General features: G+C 42.0%; 1 protein-coding gene across 5 annotated transcripts in view; it reads left to right on the top strand.

Moving 5' to 3' along the window:
* Gnb1 (G protein subunit beta 1) overlaps positions 1 to 15,536 on the top strand; it is a 59,851-nt gene that overhangs the window by 17,248 nt on the left and 27,067 nt on the right. For 4 of the 5 annotated variants that reach the window (XM_040735056.1, XM_040735055.1, XM_040735052.1 and 1 more), the window contains exons 2-3: positions 6,514 to 6,562; positions 15,153 to 15,249. In XM_040735056.1, coding sequence (XP_040590990.1) covers positions 15,193 to 15,249 — 57 coding nt within the window. In that variant the 5' untranslated portion in view covers positions 6,514 to 6,562; positions 15,153 to 15,192. The remainder of the gene's footprint in view (positions 1 to 6,513; positions 6,563 to 15,152; positions 15,250 to 15,536) is intronic. The other variant, XM_040735054.1, reaches the window with a different exon arrangement.

Raw genomic sequence — 15,536 nt, 5'->3', positions numbered from 1 at the left:
CTCTCCCTGAAATGTGGTTATATCATGAAACAGTATGAAAATTCACATTAATTTTCCTCCTTGCTACTTGCATGTGTGTATGTTGGGATATGGGTCTTGAGAACTTGGAATCCTCCTGCCTGTGTGTGTTTTTTCCTACACAAACCTGTGTTTATATAACTTCGGTTCAGTTGTTAAAATCAGTAGACTACATGCTACTAATGTGTTTTGTTTAGAAGTCAGTTTATTCTCCCTTTGGCATTTCTAAGAGCATGGGCCAGTAGTCCTGTAGAACTCTCATTGGGCTTCTTTACAGTGTGATCCAGGTTTTGCATTGTGAGCAAAATAGCACAGAAATTGTCTCTGGGCTCCTCCGCTGAGTGTCTTTAACGATGTTCTCACTGCCTGGAAGGTCTGCCATACTTGACTGCTGCTTCTGTCTCCCCCCTGTGTCTCTTCACTTTTCTTTCTTGCTCTATTTTCTTTTCATCCCCCATCCCTAGTTCTGCTTTTGCCTAGAAGTACCTTTCAATCAGCAGGTGTAGAGGTCCTGCTGGGTTTGTTGATTAGGAAATCAGACTAAAAAAATCCTCCAAAGTAAAAAAGCCAACCAAAGCCGGGCATTGGTGGTGCACGCCTTTAATCCCAGCACTCGGGAGGCAGAGGCAGGTGGATCTCTGTGAGTTCGAGGCCAGCCTGGTCTACAGAGCCGATTCCAGGACAGCCTCCAAAACAATACAGAGAAACCCTGTCTCGAACCCCCCCCCAAAAAAAAGCCAACCAAACAAAACAAAAGGGAAGGAAAAAAGAAAAATCATAGCATTACTAGGTTGCTTTGAGGGAATGGCAGAACTTTCTTCGGGACTACCCTTCCTACCTTACATAGCCAACCCATCCTCACTGCCGTGGCTCTATTCCTCCCTTCTGCAGTGGCCTGTCTCTGGTTCAGCATCTCAGTCTACCGCTTCACTGTCCTTAACTGAAAGAAAAGGGAGGGCGATGAGCCAGGTTTGTCTTTCCCCTCCCTACTCTTCTCCTCTTTGGCTCACTTCATCATTTTTTTTTCCTCTCTGTTTGCTCTGATTTTTCTTTCCATTGTCTTTTCCTTTACCTTGTCTTATCTCTGAGGTCTGGGTTTGGGTTTTGATAGATCCCCAAATTCACAGTAATATTGAGTGTCTCGTGGTTCCCAGTGCTGTGGCCCAACACAACTTTAAATCTTGTAATTTGTTTTAAGATGTGAACATCCAGGTTGGAGAGATGACTCCAACAGAGGCCCTGAGTTCAATTCCCACAACCACATTGTGGCTCACAACCATTTATTATGAGATCTGGTGCTCTCTTCTAGTGTGCAGGCATACATGCAGGCAGAACACTGTATACATGATAAATAAATCTTTAAAAAGATCCAAAACAACCCGAGCAATGTTGTCAAATGAACTCAGTGACCATTTGAAAAATAATACAAGTTGCAGAAAACTAATTTTATTCATTCTTTATTAACTATCTTTATTAACTAGTTAGTGAGCTGAACAGCTTCTCAAATTTAAGAATCCGATCAAACTCTCCTCACCTCATTTCCTGTGCCAAGCTGCTGTTTATGCAACACTTGCTTTTTTATTAAAGCGACTATCTCAGGCCCAGCTGTTAAGATGTGATGTCATCTTGCTAGTCACCTCCAAGCTCCCACAGCACTTTTCTCAGTGTAGTGTGAGTTTGTTCAACGTTCTTAACACCATTTAGTTTGGGGACTGAGGTTGTTGCTTGGATTTTTTAAACATGTATTTGTTTGTGTGCTTCATGCATAAGAACACTGTGTGTGTAGATCAGAGAACAGTTTATAGGAGTTGGTTTTCTCATAGCACTGTGGGTTACAGGTATCAAACTCAGGCTGTCAGTCTTGGTCTCATTTGTTGAGCTTTTTCCTCAGCCCAAAAGTAAGTTTATTGAGTACGCTGCTAGGGCAATAACACAATCCCTTTTGCCTGCAGTTTTATTGACAAGTGAACTGAAAAAAAGTTGTGGGTACAGGAGAGATGGTTTAGCAATTAAAAGCACTAGTTGCTCTTCTAGAGGACCCAGGTTTGATTTCCAGCACTCACACGGTGACTCATAACCAACTCAAGTCCTACTGGATCTGTGGCCCTCTTCTGGGACTTCTTCTGGCTTCTGTGAGCAACAGGCACACGTGGTGTGTATGTACATACGTAGGTACATACATTCATACATACGCTCATACGCTCTATGTATGCATGCAGCCAAAACATTCATACACATAATTTTTAAAAACCTTTTTTTTTAGAGTAATAAGGGACTACCTGCACTAGATGTCCTTAAATCTGCTTAAATCTGACCTTGTCTTCCCTTTCCTCTTTTTGAAAAATGGCCTTGTGTACCCTAATCTGTCCTTAGATGTTCAGTCTTCTTACCTCAGACCCACCTCCTCATGCTTTGACAGGATAAACAAGAGTCTCCCCATGTAGTCTAAGCTGACCTTGAACTTGCTGTGATCTTTCTATCTGTGCCTCCTGAGAGCTCAGTTATAGATATGTGCCACTGGTATCTTAGAAACCACTTTATTTGTTTGGAGAATTGGATTATTACATGATGTGTTGTGAATCTACGTCTGGTACTTTGTGACTCATTTCTCTAGTTGGACAGTGAAAAATGCAAAGATGAAGCTTACATAACTTACAGCCTATGTTACAGGACCCTATGGTTGCTTGACCTATTTGTGTCTCCTTCCCAGTTATCCTTTCCATGTTAGTGTCTGTCCTGGGGACAGCATGTGAATGAGCAAGCACAGACTTTTCCTAGAGACAGACTGATAGTTGGAAGGGACTGTGGTGGAGGATGATAGGCCTTGTTGGACAGTGGACCAAGTTGTTGTTCAGTTAATGGAGAGCAAGGGAAGGACTTGAGAAAGGTTTCCAGAGATCTATGCAAACAGCCTGGCTACCCTTCCTTCTTTCCTTCTCTGATTTTTTAAAAATTATTTTCATGTGTATGTGTGAGTGCTTATGGGTATATATATGCACCATGCACATTCCTGGTGCTTACTGAGACTAGAAGAGGGAGTTTGGAGCCCTTGGGAACTAGAGTTACAGGAGGTTGATTGTAACCCACTTGATTTGGGTGCTGAGAACTGAACCCAGGTCTGCTAAGCCATCTTTCTAGCCTCCTGGCTCTTATTTCTATTTCTTACATATGCTTCCTGTCCTGGGGCCTTTCAGGAATCCCCATCTTCCTTCTTCCTGTAAGATTCTTAGTTAGATCAGGTAAATACTGAGGGGGTCGGGGAAATTGGAGAAGGCATCAGTAATAGTTTATTTTTTTTTTTTTTTTTTTTTTTTGGTTTTTACGAGACAGGGTTTCTCTGTATTGTTTCAGAGGCTATCGGTCCAGCCTGGCCTCGAACGCACAGAGATCCATCTGCCTCTGCCTCCCGAGTGCTGGGATTAAAGGCGTGCGCCACCACCGCCTGGCAATAGTTTAATTTTTTAATTCTAGATTTAATCATTTCCTTAAAGATGTAGTTAACATCCAACTTTTTTCTTTTAAACAGTTTTGTGAAAAAAAAACTAGACAATAAATATGTTTAGGAAATTTTAAGTCCTTCCCATGTTCTTCTACCTTAGGAAGGTTCAATGCATGCTGCTTTGGGTTTTAAAAGAAAAATTACTGCTGTCGGGTTTTTAGTTTTTCTTATCTCGTTGTGTTACCATGCAGCATTAGATAAGATTAGGAAGAAGCAAAAAAAGTTCATGGAAATAAAAAGCCCCCTGCTAGGCAAATAATAGTCTACCACCCTGTGCCAAACATGCAGTGAGAACTTGATCTTATTCTTGTTACAGGGTTTGTGTGTTTTACCTCCTTCCTTGGAATGTTTGTTTATTATAACTTGATTTCCTTTTATTCACTCTGCTTCTTGGCATTATTTTTATTTTATTTTGTCTTTCTGAGACAGAGTTTCTCTGTAACAGCTGTGACAAGGCTGTCCTTGAACTGAGAGAGATCTACCTGCTTCTGCTTCCCTGCCTCTGCTTCCCTGGTGCTGGGACTATGGGCCACTGCCAGTTCTTGGCAAATTCTAATGATTAATGGTTCTTTGGTGGAGAATTTGATGTTAAATTTTGTTTGTGAGACAGGGTTTCTCTTTTTTTTGTTTGTTTTTTTGTTTTTCAAGACAGGGTTTCCTGTGTTGTTTTGGAGGTTGTCCTAGAACTCACTCTGTAGACCAGGGTGGCCTAGAACTCACAGAGATCCTCCTGCATCTGCCTCCCGAGTGCTGGGATTAAAAGTGTGAGCCACCGAGACAGACAACTCACTTTACATGAGGCTGAGTTTTTGGGACAGTTAAGCAGTCTCTTTCTCCACTGTAGCCTGGTATGACCACAGGAGCTAGAGATTGGTGAATGAATACAGTCGTCACCTTGTGTCATGGTAGATACCCAATGCCTTATGAAAGAATGGAGAGCTTGAGCCCCCAAGGAACCTGAATGTTTCAGATAGAGCAAATTGTGTTTTACCCTTTTATCTTTTACTGTTAAAAGATTGGAAGATCATTGTGTAGAGATTGGGATAATTATGGCCCTTTATAGTGGAATTCTTACTTGGGGCTGCAGCCAGGCTAGTTGTGCTGCTGTAACAGACAATAGAAGCTGGGATCTACTGTATACCTGTCAGTTGCTAAACAACTCACCCTCCCCAGATAAAGATTTCGCCTTCATAAACCAGGGTGTCTTGGGGCTTCTGTTGCTGTGAAGAGACACCATGGCCATGGCAACTCTTTTTTTTTTTTAATTTAAATTTAAATTAGAAACAAGGTTGCTTTACATGTCAATTCCAGGTCCCTCTCCCATGCACTCCCACCCCCTCCCAATATCCCCTCATTTCCCCCAGGGAGGGTGAGGTGAGGCCCTCCATTGGGGTGTCCATAGTCTGTCATTTCATCCAGGGCAGGGCCTAGACCCTCCCCCAAGAGTTCAGGGTGAGAGTGCATCTCTCATTGTTGGATGGGAGTCCAAAGTCCATTTGTATACCCGGGATCCATGGCAACTCTTATAAAAGAAAACATTTAATTGGGCCTGGCTTATGGTTTCAGAGGTTTAGTTTATTATTGTCATGGTGTGCACTCAGACACAATGCTGGAGAAGGAGCTGAGAGGTCTACATCTTGGTCCATAGGCAGCAAAAGCAACTGTGTTGGGTGTAGCTTGAGCATATGAGATCCTAAAGCCCCGCCTCCACAGTGATACATTTCCTCCAACAATAGCGCCACTTTCTATGGGCCAATCATTCAAATGCATGAGTCTATGGGGGTCATTTCTATTCAAATCACCATACAAGGTAAACTGAGTATAGTGGCACACACCGTTAATCCCAGCACTCAGGAGGGAGAAGCAGGCAGACCTCTAGAGGACTTTGAGGCCAGCTTGGTCTGTATATCAAGTTCCGGGCCAGACCAAGCCACACATAGTGAGACCCTATCTCAAAAGCAGCAAAACAAAATGTTTAAAAAAGATAAATAAATATTTTGGGTAGTGGTGGCACACTCCTTTAATCTCAGCACTCAGGTGATAGAGGCAGGCAGATCTCTGAGCTTTAGGCCATACTGGTCTACAAAGCCAGTTCCAGGACAGCCAGGGCTGTTAAACAGAGAAAAATTGTTAAATGGAGAAATCAGGGTGCCAGGTTGAGACCCATCTTTAGACTAAGAGAGAATTTGATGGTTCCTCAGGCATATATTCAGGACCTTTTCAAAGGATTTGTGGGGGTGGATGTAGCTTGCTTTTACTGATTAACTTGTGTTCCCTAACTTCCACTTCAACACCCACCTTTTCTTTTTTGGGGTGGAATTCACATAATAGAAAATTAAAGCATTTTAAAGAGAGTGATTCAGTAGCACTTAGTATATTCACATTGTTGTGCAACTGCCTCCCCTACCTGTCTGTATTTTTGTCACTCCAAAAGGAGACCCAGTACCCAGTAAAATATCACTCTTCGTACATGGCACCATGCAACTCCTGTCTCCAACTTTGTTTATTTTTGGTGTGTTGTAAATGGACTCATCTACTATGTACATAGCTGTGTATATATAGTTAGGTAGGTCATGGCAACTTTTGGGAATTGATTTTCTCCTGAGGTGACTTCCAGAGACTGAACTCAGGATTGACAGCAAGTTTCGTTACCCACTGAGGCATCTTGCCAGTCCCTGTTTCTTTGTTTTGTTTACTGTTTCTGTAGTTGTTTTGTATATTTTTAAGATAGACTCTTACTAGGTAGACCAGGCTGACCTTGAACTCAGATCTGAGTACTGTGCTCTGATTTAAGGCATATACCATCATGCCTGGTCTGCATTTCCTTATTTTTTCAGTGCTGAAAAACTGAATGCTGTACTGAATAAAGGGGCTTATGGGGGAGATGGTAGTAGAGAAGAAGACGATTTATGTGTTCTTTCCTAGAATGTAGTAGCTACTGTAGCTGTTAGCACAGTCCCAATATGAGAAAAACATAACCTTTTCTGTTGTTACAGATAGACTTACATGTGTGGGCAAACAGACCAGGAACACTTCTGAATTAAGGTAAAGTCACATATATAATTGATAATCATCAAGTTTTTTCGGGGGAGCCATTGGGGGGTTGGTTTTCTGAGAGGGTCTTACTATGTACCTCTGCCTGTCCTAGAACTCGTTTTGTAGACCAGGCTTCCCCTTGAACTCACAAAGATCCCATCTACCTCTGCCTCCGCCTCCCAGTGGCAGTGATTAAAGGTGTGCTCTACGTCCACATCCGGTACTCACCAATTGTTTTGTTTTATATTTCAAGACGGGTCTTTCTGTGTACTGGCTGGCCTGGGACTAAGATATCCACCTGCCTTCCAGAGCCTGGGATTAAAGACTATGCCATAGAGCCTAGTATTCATCAGTTCTTTCTGGGTTTTGGAGACTGGTTTCTCTGTGTAACCCTAGCTGCCCTGGAACTAGCTTTGTAGACCAGGCTGGCCTTGAACTCATTGAGACCCGCCTGCCTCTGTCTCCCAAGTGCTGGGATTAAAGGCTTTTTTTTTTTTGAAGATTATTAAAGTTTTTGAGATTTATTTATATTTTATATTTATAGGTGTTTTGCCTGCTATATGTCTGTACCATGTGCAGGCAGAGGCCAAAGAGGGCACCAAATCTACTGGAACAGTTAGAGTTGCTATCCCCTTTATGGTGCTGGGAATTCCCCATGCTCTCTGGGTTAGTGCTCTTAACCATAGAGACATCTCGCTAGCCCTAAAAATGATTTATTCATTTTTGTCTTATATATATATATATATATATGAATGTTTCACCTACACATATTATGTATGTATATATGTTACATTCATTCATTGCCTTTGGAGGCCTGAGAGGGCATTGAATCCTTTGGAACTGGAGTTAACAGACAGTTGTTAGCCTGTGTAGGTGCTGGGAACAAAATCCCAGTCCTCTGCAAGAACAACCACTGAGCCCTTGGGTGTTTCATCTTGTAGGCCAGGCTGATTTTAAAGTCAAGCAGTCTTCCTGCCTCATTCTTTCAGCATGCTGAGGTTATAGGTGGAAGCCACCAACATCTGGCCCATTTCTCTATTTAAAAAATTTGTGTGTGTGTCCATGCATGGTTATTTTTTTAAGTTTTATTTTTAATTATACATATGTGTGTTTCTGTGTGGGTATTTGCATGTGAGTGCAGGTGCCCCCAGAGGCCAAAGGGTTTAAAGTGCCTTGAAGCTGAATTACACTCAGCTTCTCGACTAGAGTAGTATGTGCTCTTGATGTCTCAGGTCCTCTGCCTTACTTTTTAGTTTTTTGAGACAGGATTTCTCTGTAATAGTCCTAGCTGTTCTGGAACTAGCTTTGTAGACCAGGCTGACCTTGAACTCAAAGGGATCTACCTGCCTCTGCCTCCCAAGCGCTACCACCTGCCTGGCTAGTTTTTTTTTTTTCCTTTCAATTATTTATTTTTCTTTTATGTGCATTGGTGTTTTTGCCTGCATGTATGTTTGTGTGAGGGTGTCAGATCCTCTGAAACTGGAGTTACAGACAGTTGTGAACTGCTATGTGGGAATTGAACCTGGGACCTCTCTGGAAGAACTGCCAGTGCTCTAAACCTCTGAGCCATCTCTCCAGCCCCTCTACCTTTTTATTTTTATTTATTTATTTGTTTGTTTGTTTTTAACAGGATGTCTCCCTAAGCTGGCTGGCCAATAAGTTTCAGATTTTTGCTTGTTTCTGCTTCCCCACAGTCACCATCATGGCCAGCTTTTTTTTTTTTTTTTTTTTTTTTTTTGGTTTTTTTTTTTTTTTTGGTTTTTCGAGACAGGGTTTCTCTGTGGCTTTGGAGGCTGTCCTGGAACTCACTCTGTAGACCAGGCTGGTCTCGAACTCACAGAGATCTGCCTGCCTCTGCCTCCCGAGAGCTGGGATTAAAGGTGTGCACCACCAACGCCCGGCCATGGCCAGCTTTTTACATGGGTGCTTCAGCTCTAAAAGCTCTGAACTTTATAAACTGAGCCATCTCTCCATATGCTTGCATGTGTGTGTGTACACCTGCAAGTGGACTACACGCATGTGCCTATGCTTATATAGAGGCTAGAAGAGTGTATTTAACCCTTCAGAACTGAAGTTAGGCATTTGCAATAACACCTAGCTGTTACTGTGTATCCGTGTGTTTATTTATTTATTTATCCATTCATTTATTTGAAAGCAGGGTTTCTCCTTGTAGCACTGGCTATCCTGGAACTCACTCTGTTTTGAACTCACAGAAGTCTGCCTGGGATTAAAGGCATGCACCACCTGGCTTTCTTTTCTGTTTTCTTATATTTCAGTCAAGAATCAAATTCAGAGTCCACAAATAATTTGGGGGGCTGGGGGTAGGAAACAAGATATTAATGTATAGCCTAGGTTGACCCAATTCTCAAAGTCCTCTTGTCTTAGCTTTTTGAGTGAGCTGAGATTAGAAGTGTGTTCCACCATACCAAATTTAAAAGGTGACTATTAATAGAAAACTGAAATACATGCAAAAAGCTAACCACTTGAAAAACTCCTATTAGCAAACTAAAGTCATCACTAGCTCCTAACGATCTTACTTCTTACATATGCCCCTATCCATTTCTCTGTTTCTTGCTTGTTTGAAGAGAATTGTTGTTCTTAAATACTTCGCGTACCTTTAAGCATAAAACAATACTGTTATCACACTTGCAAAATGTGTTGGCAGTTGCTTCCTGCTACTGCTGCTCCCCATCTATGTTCAGATTTAGTGCTGTTGGCTTGGATTAATCTAATCCTCCCTCTCCCCTCCCCCATCCCTCCTTCCCTTCCTTTTCTCCCCTTCCTCTCCCTCCCTCCCTCCCTCCCTCCCTCCCTCCCTCCCTCCCTCCCTCCCTCCCTCCCTCCCTCCCTCCCTCCCTCTCTCTTTCTTTCTGATTGAGACAGGGTCTCACTATGTAGCTCTGGCTATCCTTAAACTCACTATGTAGACCAGGCTGGCCACACACTCACAGAGATCCACCTGTCTTTGCCTCCTGAGTGCTGGATCAAATGCATTGACTTGACCACTCCCAGCCACTATCATAACCCAAATCTTTTAGAAATTCCTGTCATTGAAAGTAGCATCTTAGGACTGAAATGATGGCTTAGCAGTTGGGAACACTGGCTGCTGTTCCAGAGGTCCTGAGTTCAATTCCCAGCAATCACATAGCGGCTCACAACCATCTGTAATTAGACCTGGTGCCCTCTTCTGACCTACAGGAATACTTGCAGGTAAACACTATATATATAATAAATAAATAAATCTTTTAAAAAAAGAAAAGAAAATAGCATCAAACAAGGACAGTAGTGTTCTTTGCCAATTTGACTTCTACTCATTATCACCTTGGAGTTGTTCTGTTGAAGGGGACACTTCAATGTATAATCGCTGAGAGGCTTACGGGGTGGGAGACACGGTCAGACCGATTATCTCATTTTTGTTTTAGCTCCGTGACATAGGTGATATTAGTCCCAGACCAGAGTGAAAGTGAATTAGTGAGATCCTATTTGAATGTTGGAGAAATTGAAATTCTTTTCCTTCCCTCCTTTTCTCTCCCCTCCCCTCCTTTCCCTTCTCTTTTTTTCTTTTTATTGTTGTTTATTTTGGTTTTTCCAGACAGGGTTTCTCTGTGTCGCCTTGGCTGTCCTGGAACTAGCTCTAGATCAGGCTGGCAGAGATCTGCCTGCCTCTGCCTCCCGAGTGCTGGGATTAAAGGAGTGTGCCACCACTACCCAGCAATAAAATTGTTTTTCAAAATATGCACCTTTAAAATTTTTTGAATTATAGTTTATTTTATGTGTGTGTGTGGGTACCAGAACATACATATGGGAGTCAGGGCAACTTGCAGGAGTTGATTCTCCCCTTCTATGAAGTGTATCCTGAGCAGTCAAAATCAGGCTGTCTAGTTTGACATCAGGTGTCTTTATTGGCTGAATCATCTTGATGGCTCATATTTCCCCTTTTTATCAGTAGCAAGCTTGCAGCCCAAGTATCATTGTTAGTGATTGTCAAATAGTAGGGCCTTGAGGTCACTGTTGAAGTACTCTGTCATGACTTCCTTCACAGGGGTCTTGATTGGAGGGGTATTCTGCTGCTGTCTTTGTCACATTTGTGAAGTAGTGTAATCATGCATACACTTTACTTAAAGTAAGGATAAGTTATGTCAGCTTGTTTGTTTCACTCTACTTCTGGGCTAAATTATTCCAGTTTCCTAAACAGCAGCTCTAAGTTGAAGCTGAAGGCAGATGTGGGTCACGGGCAGTCGTGAGACCTCAGCAGGTCCTGTCTTAGTGGATTAGGCTGGAAAGTGCCACCTCAGCATAGCCAAAGCTTACCTGGGACATGCTCTGGAGGAGAAGAGCTGCCAGGCAGGCAGACCTGATGGTGGGGTTTCCAGAAGGGTCAAGGGACTAACGACACTGAAGAGAAAGTCAAAAGTGATTAAATGTAAGTAAAACTTCTTAAAGATACATTCAACCTAAATTATTAAAGCAGTGTAATAGCATTATGCATGCCCTTTGCGGGTGTGTGCTGCACTTCACCCAGACTGTTATTAGGGCAGCAGGCTAACGCACTCATTGTTAATGCTGCATGGAAGGAGAGGACCAGCTCCTTCAAGTTACCCTCTGTTCTCATCTGGTGTGTTCCATACACATACACAGATAGGAAAAAAAAGATTATTAGCTACTAAGTCTTTTTTAAACATACTGTGTGAGAGTCAGAGGGTGATTTTGTGGAGTCAAGTTTTGTCTTCACACCTTTACATAGGTAGGTTCTAGGGACTGAACTCAGGTCATTGGGCTTGCACAGCAAGATGGTTCTTGTTGGCCTTTCTTTTAATTGGACACCATCTTCATATACTATAGAAAAAACATGGCAGTCACCCAGCTATAGCGCTTAACACTAGAAAAATTATTTACTAGAAACCTACTAAGAAATCTTTATAAAGCTAATACAGTATTGAGCTGACTTTGGGTAGGGTCACTGGCTGCCAAGCCTGAGGAGCTTTTGAGGCAGCTCAAAAAGTTCCTCTGTTTACAAATCTCTGTTAGTGTGTTGTTTTTAGTCTTGTGATGTAAAAGCTAACTCAGCTTTAGTGTTTATGCCCAGGTCAACTGCTGCTTGTTGACTGAACAACAACCTCGTGGCTTTGGCTGCTACTTTTTCTTACATGAATGCGGGATTGGGTGGCAGATCTTCATAGCCAAAGTGACTTTTAATAGGGTAAGAAGTGCTGGAGTGAGTGACCCTGACTCTGTAAGGTAAAGCAAGCCAGACACATGCAAGGTTAACATGGCACCACGTCTTTTTATCTAAACATCATGTTGTTATTCATTTGGGATTTTATTCTATTGTCTAGGAATATTCCCAAATTTTAGTCCTTAGATTTTGTGTGCTAAAGACCTAATCTAGTCTTTTCCTGCAAAAGTAAAAAAAAATGTTCTTTAATGGCAGGGGTGTCCAGGGAAGCCTGAAGCATTCTCTTTTGGTGAAGCTTTCCCAGTGAGTCAAGCATCCACTCAAGAAATGCATTTGAAAACAACTACTATAGCTAGAGATGGTGGTACACACCTGTAATACTAGCACTGGAGAAGTGGAGTATGAGGTCAGACTGGGTGTAATGGTAAATTTTAGTTCATACTAGGCTGTTTAGCAAGATTCTCTCATAACAAAAGCAAGAGCGGTGGGGGGGGGGATTGGTAGAAAATGAGAATACCATTGTGGTTAGAAATCCTTTGGAAGCTGTGTCACTGCATACCCTGCTTTCCTAGAGAGCAGCAACAGCAGGTGCTAGCTAGCCTAAGGAGGCTTCCCTCTAGTGCACTGCTGCACCTTCTAGGCCTTTCTTGGTAGCCCATACTGGTGATTACTCTCAAACTCATTTTCTCAAGTTAAGCACTTTCTGTCCTGCAGAGGCACTTAGAAGGGATTTTGTTGCCAGTTATTTGCATCAGGAACCTATAGTATGGTTCTTCATTAATGGTATTCATTTGTTTTTCTGTAGAATAGAAAAGTGTAAGGAACTTTAGCAGTTAAGCTTTGGGGTCATCCAGATGATTTGCCCAAGATGTGTTTTACTCTTAATGAAAATAACAGTGGTTAGTTAAGCATGTGATATTAACTTTGAATTTTGAGAAAGAGTTGAGACAGGATCTTGATACACAGTCCTAGGTCGCCTGGATCCCACTATATTACCAGAGAGGCCTCAGACTCAAAGCAATCTTTCTACCTCTGCATCTCCCAAGTTCTGGAGATTATAGGCATGCCATCACATCTGACGTTTTGTTTAATTTTTATTTTATTATTGCTGTGTGTACGAGTGCACACACGTTTACAGGTGTACTTATCTATGTATGTATGTATGCCATTCCTGACATTTTATTTTACTGCCTCATTTGTCAACACAGATCACTCACTGAACCTAAACTGGGGCTTTTCAACCTGTGGGAATTAAGTGACCCTTGTACAGAGATTACCTAAGACCATTGGAAAACAGATGTTTACATTACAATTCACAGTAGCAAAATTATGTTATGAAGTAGCAATGAAAATAATTTTATGGTTGGGGGTTACCACAACACGAGGAACTGTATACTAAGAAGGTTGAGAACCACTGACATCGAGATTTCAATGTCAACCAGATGAACTAACTATTGAGCCCAAGAATCCACCCAACCCCCCAAGCACCTTTGTAACTTTTACATAAAAATTTTGTTGCCTGGGGGAAGGGCTAGAGAGATGACTCTTTGATTCCTCACACCTACATGGCAGCCAACAGTTATCTGATTCCTGTCCTGGGGGATGAGATTCATTCTTCTGACCCGAAGGCACTGGGTGTTCACATGGCACACATAAATACAATGCCATCAAAACACTCATACTCTGTAATTTCATGGAGGAATCAAGATCCTTTCATAAATCACATTGGTATTAGGTAATTCCATCTTTAGTTTCAAGGTGCTCTGATCACATTCACTGGTTGATTTAACAGCCAACATCTTTGTCAGAAGTGTAGCCTGTATGCCAGGTACAGCAACGTATATGAGGACTGTTTTTCCAGCACTTAGATTCTGAGGCAAGATATCTGCTTATCAGTGCACGGCCAACCTAGGCTACTAAAATGAGTTCCATACAGGAATTCAGGCATCTCTATGTATAACTTTCTCTGAGGAAAAGAAGTCTCTTTATTGTTTTACTTTTATTTTTTGGTGTTTTAAGACAGAATCTCTATGAAGGCCTGGCTATGCTGGAATTGGGTATGTACATCCAGCTGGCCTTGAACTTGAAGAGATCCTTCTGTTTCTGCCCCCCCCCAAGTGTTGTACTAAAGGCATGCGCCACCATACTCTGGTGTTTGTTTACTTGGACAGTGTCTAATGTGATACAGACTGTCCTTAAACCATTGTGTAACTGAGGATGACCTTGAACTTCCTATTTATACCTCCTGAGTGGAACATCACCACACATGTGGGGAGCCATACATTGTAGGCAGACAGTCTACTAATTGAACTATATCTCTAATTCAGGAAGTCAGGTTTGTTTGCTTATCTGTTTTTAAATAGTTATAGTATATCCCAAGCAGGCCTCAAGTTTGTAGCCAAGGATGACCTTAGAGGGTGACTCTGATCCTCCTGCTTATTTCCAAGTGCTGGGATTATAGGTGTGCACCACAGCACCTCATTTTTCCTGGCCTGGGCTCAAATCCAGAGATTTGTACATACCAGTCAAGCTCTCTATCAGCTGAACTGCACCCCCAGGCTGAAAGGTTGAGTTTAATAGCAGGATGACCTCAGGTGACTCTGAGTTTGGGGTTGTTGTCTTATGTGAGTGGGTATGCAGCCCTTGAGCAGCCCTTATTCAGTCCATATCTAGAAGAATCAAGACCCTTCTGAGCTTCCTGGAACTCTGTAGGGTTTTAGTGGGAATAGAGGACTTCTGGGTACTTCAAAGTGCTGTTTTTCCAGATTGCCCCAGTCCTATTTCCTAAAGAAATCTCTCCTGCTTTTTCCGTGTGGTAGCTATTCTGGATGTCTAGCAGTTTGTTCTTGGTTTCTGAGAGACTCAAATCTTTTCATGAGAAAGGCTTTTTTTGTTTTGTTTTGTTTTGTTTTGGAGACTGGGTCTATGTGGTACATGTTGGCATTGAACTTAAGATCTTTCCTCAGCCACCTAAGTAGTAGAATACACTAACACTATTGGCATTGACAGTTTTCTTTTTCAGTCTACTATCACATTTTCGGCAGTGTATTAGACACTGTTGTACCATTCAGAGTTAGTTAAAAAAAAGATTATGTTTTTAATCCAATCCTAGATAGGGTTTTAAAAGTTCTGATGAATGTTTTGGGAAAGTTCTGTTTTATAGCTCTGAAGCTTTCCATTTCCTTGCTTTTTAGTTGTTTCACAGGGATTCTCTTTGTATCAGCCCTGGTTGTCCTAGAACTCACTTTGTAGACCAGTTGAACTTACAAAGATCCTACTGCCTCTGCCTCCCAAGTGCTGGCATTAAAGGCTTGTACCATTATACCCAGTGTTTTACTTGCTTTTGTAAGTTACTCAAAATTGAATTTTCGATTAACCAATCATACTATAGCGTATCCATTTCATGCCATGTTTCTGTTGCAGAACTTGGATTCTGAAGTGTGGGAAGCACTGAGACCTGAAGATGAGTGAACTTGACCAGCTGCGGCAGGAGGCCGAGCAACTGAAGAACCAGATTAGAGTACGTAGCCATGTGTCTTTATGTTTCAGGTCAGAAGTTACCTATTGAATGGATAACAGAGTGAGATGAAATTGTCCAGTATGTGCTCATCATGTTGTAGATACCTAGCCTTTATGTTTTCAGAGATTTTGTTTTCTTACTAACTATAATTTGTGCTTGAATGTACATGGCATGTACTGTGAATTCTTCCTATGGGGAACTAGGTTTTAGATCCTCCTCTGTGGCTACTGTAGGCCACTGTATCAGCTCATGCATCACTGTAAAGACATGCTTCAGTTCACACTGTG

This window comes from Mesocricetus auratus, unplaced genomic scaffold, assembly GCF_017639785.1.
Source record: "Mesocricetus auratus isolate SY011 unplaced genomic scaffold, BCM_Maur_2.0 Super-Scaffold_100042, whole genome shotgun sequence".
Lineage (NCBI taxonomy): Eukaryota > Metazoa > Chordata > Mammalia > Rodentia > Cricetidae > Mesocricetus > Mesocricetus auratus.
This window is presented reverse-complemented; position numbering and strand designations above follow the sequence as displayed.